We start from the raw sequence: 8,001 nt of genomic DNA on the forward strand, positions 1-8,001 counted from the left end.
CGTACTCCTCGATTTTTACCGCATACAATATTCATTTTCTTCTAAAACCTATTCGCTAATCTTAATAATATCGTCCATTTCTATTTTTTTTTAAAACATCATATTTATTTATTGTGATATCAATATCTTACATTCGTTTGTATTTCTTAAGAGCTTTTGTGATGATTTAAAGTCACTCTGCCTTTTAATTTACAGTTTCAGACTGAAATTCAGAGTCTTTCACATAAATATTTTTGCGATAATATCTTATCAAGTAGAATTTTCGAATGATAAAAAGAATTGCCACAAGACTCACATGAAAATTATGTATGTGCAGTGGAGAAACCAAAAAATTCAATAAATTTATTTTGAATCAATAACAAATAATATTTTACCTTATACTTAATATAATTTTTCGGCAAAGGGTGGACAACTGACCACCATTGGACCAACATAGCTTCGCCCTTGTTGTGTGTCTTGAGATCACGATAAGGCAGTAGTCCCTTGGATAGACCCGATAGGTAGCTCCTCAATGTGTTTTTTTTTTTTTCCTTTTTTCTGGGGATCACTTAGAGACACTAATTAGCGACACATTTTTGGATAGAAATGGAAGCAACAGCGACTCCTACAATTGAGCTTTGAGTAAACGTATTTTTTCCCGCTTATATCACTGTTCTCCTTAAATTAATAATATTTGTGAAGTAAGTACAGCATAAAATGCTTAATTACGGTTTAATTGAATTCCTTTTTCGTTTATCTTCTTTAATAAATATCAATTTGGAGGCAATAACATACTGATATTTAGTTGACTAAGTTTCAGGTACGTACTAATTATAATGGTGTCTTTCACGTAATAGCAACGTGCGAGTTATGTTTCAATCTAAAAGCAAATAAATATTAGCTCCATATTGTTTAATATTCAGTATTTTGAGAAGAGAAGGGTGTCATGCAATAATAGACTAACTCAGATTGACCAATGAGTTGAAGCCACATAATTGATTTTAAAGATATAAACTTCTAGTGAAAATTAGACTGCATAAAATTAGTCGTTACCCTTTCACCTTTCACTTTTGTTTTAACTTATTTACCACCGACGCTTATCATCTGCAAAATTCAAAAGAGATTAAATACTAAATATGAAAAACTTTTAACATGCCGGTTTAACCAAAAAATAGAATTTTAGTCAAAGCTAGAATTTAGAAGAACGCGGGTTACTGATAATCAAAAAAATATGTAGCAGAAAGTAATTTGGGATAACCAGAGTGTAATCAGGAGAAAAACAAGTGAATCAAAGTATATTCCAATTGTATCTCGTGTTTACAAATGATCAGATACCTCCCTTTATAGGTATCTTGAAGATATGCATTTTCCCCAAATCATAATGAGGCTATTATGAATAATTAAGGACATTGAATGCTACGTTACACAATCATTGTAATAATACAAATTCTCTAACGTATCCAGTATTTAATGCTTGTCAAATTCCGTATCTGCGCTCTATTATTGTGAGATCCATTCCTTTTGATAAATGACTTAAATAGGTACGAGCGTTGAATCCTTTGAATGTCCTCTCGTGCCTCTTCCTTTGCCTTTGCTCGTTTCTATTGCTGCCCGTGCCTCTTGACTAATTATAATTCTTTGACTATTTGACCAGTCCATGTGTCTCAACATGTCACTTACATATATAAATGCAGTTTTTCCCAATACAGATAGTCCCCCCACTTTCCATTTATTCATCAATTGAATATTTTGGAAGTGGATTTCATTAAAACGAGAATTTTTGTCACCATTAATGCTATGACAAAATTGACGCTTCAATTGTCACTTCCATTTAATATTCCGTACACGTATCGATTTTCCATTGGCTCTGCAGTTTTTGCAGCCTTTTTCAAGGTTTTTACGGTTCCACTATTAATGAAGTGTCAGTTATCATAATTATGGTCTTTCCACCTCCGCACTTTTACCTTTGGCGATTGCTTATAGGTATAAATATAACTTTTTCTCTTGTCTTTTATCACATAAAGCTTATTGAACACTTATTTCTCCAAATCTCTGTTTACTTCTTCCTTAAATCATTCTTCTTTGATATGTCTTCTCCAAGCCCTAACCCTGAGAGAGTTTCCATTACTGACTCCTTCCCCAATGCCCCTGTTAGGCACAGAAGGGAGGAAGACTTCGTAGTTTAGGATCTACTCGAGGTGGTTCGTCTATGCCTTCTTCTGGTTCGGGCCCTTCCTCTAGAACCAGAGGTTCCCTTTCTCACAAATCTTCTTCTAGGGGTAAAGATCATTCTGAATCTTTATGCGAACCTTTAGTAGATGAGATAATCCCTTCAGAATTGTCTTTTTACCATGACAGGGAATCTCTTAGAAAAATAGGTTTCTGCGTTAGATCATGTCGATGCTTACCCCACTCAAATTACAGAGGTTTTGACTCCTATTATTCGTAAGGACTGTCATTGGAGTAATGATTTTTCCATTATTATCCCTAATCCGAATCAGAGAATTACTTCCTATTTAACTGGGTTCTCTTTTGTTTACACTTACCCTTTTACTTTAGGGTTTAGACAAACAATCGACCCAATTATTCTTGAATTTTGCCATTTCTTCAATGTTTGCTTGGGTAAAATTGGCCCAATCATATGGAGGGTTGTTGACTGTTTAAGGCATTTGGCCACTAAAGCCGAAGTTTCTTTTACTTTCCCTCACTTGATTCATCTTTACTCACCTAGGCTTTTTCGCAATGGTGTTTTTACACTAGTAGCCGGGAGTAAGAGGGTTTTGGTGAGCCCTGAAGATGACAAGGATCGTGGCTGGTATGCCCGATTTGTTGCTGCCCCCAGTGTTGGTTTAGTGGGTGAAGATAATGTTCCCTTTCCTGAGAAGTGGAATTTTGCACGTAGGTCTTTTATCCCTCTTGTACCTTCTTCTTTCAAGTTTATCAGCTTTTTTAATTTTACCCCCCCCCCCGTTTTTTAGCAACCATGGGAGTTGTGGTGGATGTTACCAATTTCCGTGGTTGGGTAGATAAATTGCTGAAAATCGCACCAACGGATGGTAGATCTTGGAAAACACTTTCTAACCGTTTTGGTTGGAAGGCAAAGACTCATGGTAAGAGTTCACATTATGTTCTTTTCGTGCCTATATTCTCCTTTATTGTTTTAACTTTATACTTCTTTTTGTCAGGATTTGCTATTCGAGGGGTTACTGCTGAAGCAGTTGCAGCCTCTCATGTCTCTTTGGGAACCCGTACACCTTCGGGAACCCGTATCTCTTTAGAAAGAGCCTGAGAAATATTCTTGGATTCCTCTTCTGCGAAAAGGAAGGCTGCTGAAGAGGAAAATTCTAAAGAAGAGGAAAATGAGAGTTCCCTAGTAATGAGGCCACGAGTTAGGAGACGCATCGTTTCCGATGATGAAGCTGAAGTTTTGGTTTCTCTTACCGAACCTGTTGAAACCCCAATAATAATTCCTGATGATGACGTCACTCCCCACGATACTCGTGAGTCCATTGACCAACTTTTCATCAGTGGATTTGCTCGTGAAGATGTCGGGCCTGTTTTAGACGAAGTACCTTTATCATCTTTTTCATCACCCGTGCCTGTGATTCCTTCTTTACTGGCCCCAGCTATTTTCGTTCCTTCTTCTACTCTCTTACCTCTTTTCCAGCTCCTCCTTTGACTATTCCCCCTCCTATCGTTCATCATACTGAAACGGGCTCTTCAAGTAGAAGTGCCGCTATGAGGCGGGTAATTATTGAAGTTCCTGCTGAGAGAAGCCTTTTGAGAAAATCAGGTCAGGCGGATGTATGGTTGGAGCCTCTTATTGGCCCAATTGAAAAAGCAAAGCTGGAGAGCCACAGTTCCGTGACTTTAATGAAAGATATCGTGCATGCCACTTTGAAGGTATTTTTCTTCTCTCCCTTTTTTACTTTGTAAAATTTTTCATCTTTGGGATTCTTATTTTTTTTAAGGCCAATCTTATCGGCACATAATTGATGAAAAGAATTGCCCCTTTGGAGAAGATAGCACACGACTCTCAATTGGAAGCAACCAATTGGAAGGGGCAATTTGAGAGTGCACAACTTGATATAGATGACTTACAAGAGAGCAAGAATACCTTAGAGCAGCGAGTATGGGCTTTAACTTCAGAATTGGCAGTTACAAAGGCCTCTTCAAACCAAGCAGAAAAAGAAAAAGAGTGTCTTGAGTCCTCCTTCTCAGAGCAGCTATCTAAAGCTAGTGAAAAGATCAGAGAATTAAAGGCTATTTTAAACACAAAAGGAAGTTTACGCTGGGGAGCATGTGCAAAATTTGACTCAAGCACAAGAGGAACTCAGAATCTCTACTGATAAGGTGCGTGCTTTAGAATTCTCCCACGCCTCTCTTCAAGCTTCCCACAGCTCCGCCTTGGCTGAAAATGAAGAGCTAAAAAATTAGATCGCTGCTTGGGAAAAGGATTATGAGATCCTTGAAGAAAAATCTGATGTTGAGGCAAGTTGGGCATTTTTGAATTCCTGTCGTGATACCCTACTTGAAGCTGGCCAAGAAAACTTCAACCTGGAGTTGGAGTTAGCTAAAATCACCGAAATCATTGAAAAGGCTCAAGAAACTCAGGACTTCCCTTCTCCCGTGGATGAAGTTCCCGTGGCAGAAGCTCTCATGAATGTTGAAGCTGATACGGGTATCCCGACTATTTCAAGCCCGATCGAGCCTGTTGCTGCAAGCCAAGTTGAAACCGCGCCTGCTGATGCACCTGCCAAAATTGAGACCGCTGCTATTGATGTTCCTGCCTCAGTACCACAAACTTCTCAGTGACCGGTTTTAATCATTCAAATGATTTTGTTTTTGTTTTGATTTTGGAGAATTGTAATCAAACCCTTAGCTTAATTTGAGGGTTGATTTTGGAAGCGCCCGTCCCCAAGGCTTTTTATGGGGCAATCTATATAAACAATTTCGTAGTTTTATGACTAAGTTCGAACTTAGTCTTAGATTTTTTTTTACATATTAAGAAGTTTTTCATGTTATTATCTTAGACTTCTATTTGCTTTATTCTCGCCTTTATTTTTAAGGACTTACAGAATAATTTGCATTTTTGTTTTCCGAAAATGCTTCTGTTAACCTCATGATTAATTTAAACATGAGTTTTATAAAAGAGGGCCCTTTTATATTCCGCCACTTAATAAAGAAGACGTCTCAACTTCATAATGGTATTATCATATGATAAAAGAAATAGGAACACTCATGTTTCGTTGAAATAAATTTGACAAGTTTTTATTTTTGAACCTTGTCTAGTTCCGAATAAAACTTTACATGTATTTGAATTACATCTATAACTTTCTCGTAACTATTTTTCTTGTAACAGATTTAAAAGAAGAATAATAGACACGGGGGTTTTCCTTATAACCCGTTTTAGTACATAGCCTTTACCCTAACTATAGTAAGGTTTTTCTTTGGCCTTAGCTCGTGGCTTTATGACTTTTACTCTGCACTTGACTCTTTCAGACTTTATTTTTCCTTAATCTTCTTTGCCTTCTTTATACACATGTCTGTGTATATTATGTAGTCCCCCAAGTATTTGAGTGTTGAAGTATGAAGCCTCGAGCACTTGATAGTTTCTCTCATTTGGTCCTTTTCTTAAAAAGGAAAAACATACGGGACTCGGAGGGACGATTATAGATGAAGACTGCATAACCCGTTTGCATTTCTATCAAAATAATTGTAACCTTAGGCCAGGAATTTTAGGTTACTCCATGTGCCTTACAGGTCGTAACTCATCATTTAGTACGGGTTAGCTTTTTGCCTATCATCTAAAATCGTTAGTACAATTTTAACAATTCAAAAATGAAATTTAAAATGGTTATACCTGACCGTGGGTTTTCATTAGAAATAGTATCTCTTTAACTGAGAAACATTCCAATGCGAAGGTAGTATCTTGGCATCCATTGTTTCCAGTTCATATGCCCCATTTCCTGCAACATCACGCACTCTGTAGGGTCCTTCCCATGTTGGACATAATTTCCATGTGTTAGCTACCTTTGTAGAATGAAAAACCTTTTTAAGCACGAAGTCCCCAATTTTGAAGAACCTGAGGCGTGCTTTTCTATTGTAGTATCGTTCTATGACTTGCTTTTGTGCTGCCATTCTTATTAAAGCAACTTCTCTCCGCCTCTCGAGTAAATTTAGGTTGACTCGCATCTCCTCGTCATTAGATTCTTGCATCGCCTGTGTGAACCGTGTACTTGGTTCCCCTATCTCAACTGGAATTAAAGCCTTAGATCCATAGTATAATGAGAAACGGTGTTTCTCCTGTACTTGTTTTTGCAGTTGTGTGATATGCCCATAAAACTCTAGGTACTACTTCAGGCTAGTTTCCTTTTGATTCCTCTAGTCGTTTCTTTAAATTGTTGATAATGACTTTGTTCGTTGATTCTGCCTGTCCATTACCTACCGGATGATAGGGTGTTGACGTAATCCTTTTAATTTGCCAGCTTTGAAAAAATTCCATGATCTGAGCTCCAATAAACTGGGGACCATTATCACATACGATCTCATTTGGTACGGCGAATCGACATATGATATTCCGCCGAATAAAGTCTCTCACTTCCTTTTCTCGCACCTGTTTGAATGCACCTGCCTCTACCCATTTAGTAAAATAATCAGTGAGAACAAGCAAAAACATTACCTGTCCTTTTGCTTGCTATAATGGACCTACGATATCCATTCTCCATTTCATAAATGGCCATGGCGGAATGACCAGATGTAATAATTCTGCAGGTCTATGCATATTGTTACCATACCTCTAGCATTTATCACATTTGGCCACGAAACTTTTTGCCTCCTCTTCCATTTTAGGCCAGTAATAACCTGCCCTAATTCAGGTTCTTACTAGTGATCTTCCACCTGCGTGATTCCCGCAATGACCCTCGTGTATTTCTCTCATTACATACTCTGTTGAAGGTCCAAGGCATCTTGCTAAGGGACCACCGAACATTTTAAGATATAGATTGCCTTGTTTTAAGCAGTACCGAGCGGCCTATCTTCGAAGCACATAAGCCTTTTTCTTGTCATCAGGGACGGTTCCATACTGCAAAAAAGCAATAATTACGTTCCTCCAATCCCAGGGTAAGTTATTAAAATTTACCTCATTCGCATTAGGATCAAGAACTGAATGAAATAAATGTATCACTGAGGCATTTGCATCGTTTGCCATGTCGACCGTAGATGCGAGATTAGCTAGGGCGTCTGCTTCAACATTTTTGTCCCTGGGTATTTGTCTAACTGTCCAATCTTGAAATTGTTTTATCAATTCCCGTACCTTTTCCAAGTACTGTTGCATCCTTGCTTCCCTGGCTGTATAAGTCCCCAGCATTTGATTAACTACGAGTTGTGAATCACTCTTGATTATAATCTGATTTATGCCAAGTTCCCGTGCCAGTTCTAAACCTGCAATCATAGCCTCATATTCTGCCTCATTGTTAGTTATGGAATGACATTTAATAGCTTGTTGAATGGTTTCACCCGTAGGTGGTACCAATACCACCCCCAAACTTGCTCCTCTCACATTAGACTAGCCATCAGTGAATAAAGTCCAAGTTCCTAGGTTAGATCCATTGAACACCTGTAATTCTTTTTCTGCTTCTAACAGTATTCCCTAACTAAAATCAGCCACGAAATCAGCTAATACTTGTGATTTTATAGCAGTTCTAGGTTGGTATGCAATTTCGTATTCACTTAACTCTATTGCCCACTTAGCTAACCTACCTGATAACTCATGCATATGTAATATGTTACGTAAAGGGTAGGTATTTACCACAACGATAGGATGACACTCAAAGTAAGGTATTAACTTTCTAGATGCCACGATTAACGCAAGTGCAAGTTTTTCTAACTAAGGATACCTCGTCTCTGCATATAACAAAGATTTACTTACGTAATATATAGTGGATTGTTTACCTTGCTCTTCTCGGACCAAAACAGTACTTACCGCCACTTTTGAAATAGCAAGGTAGAGGAGTAGCTTTT

At 37.9% G+C, this 8,001-nt stretch overlaps 1 protein-coding gene across 1 annotated transcript; it reads right to left on the bottom strand.

The window, feature by feature from the left end:
• Positions 1-5,859: 5,859 nt before the first annotated feature.
• On the bottom strand, positions 5,860-6,722 carry LOC138883193 (uncharacterized). Its single transcript, XM_070163858.1, has 3 exons — positions 6,662-6,722; positions 6,428-6,615; positions 5,860-6,285 (listed from the first exon to the last, which is right to left on the bottom strand). The coding sequence occupies exons 1-3, from the start codon at positions 6,720-6,722 to the stop codon at positions 5,860-5,862; spliced, it is 675 nt and encodes a 224-aa protein (XP_070019959.1).
• Positions 6,723-8,001: the final 1,279 nt, after the last annotated feature.

This window comes from Nicotiana sylvestris, chromosome 12 (genome assembly GCF_000393655.2).
Source record: "Nicotiana sylvestris chromosome 12, ASM39365v2, whole genome shotgun sequence".
NCBI classification, from domain to species: Eukaryota; Viridiplantae; Streptophyta; class Magnoliopsida; order Solanales; family Solanaceae; genus Nicotiana; species Nicotiana sylvestris.

Excerpts from the sequence above, each read along its gene's own strand:
- LOC138883193 (XM_070163858.1), bottom strand. The coding sequence starts at position 6,722 with ATGGCCATTTATGAAATGGAGAATGGATATCGTAGGTCCATTATAGCA. Across the intron at positions 6,616-6,661 it reads TATAGCAAGCAAAAGGACAG|AGGCAGGTGCATTCAAACAG; the intron begins GTAATGTTTTTG and ends CTAAATGGGTAG. Across the intron at positions 6,286-6,427 it reads CGTCAACACCCTATCATCCG|GAGAAACACCGTTTCTCATT; the intron begins GTAGGTAATGGA and ends AAACAAGTACAG.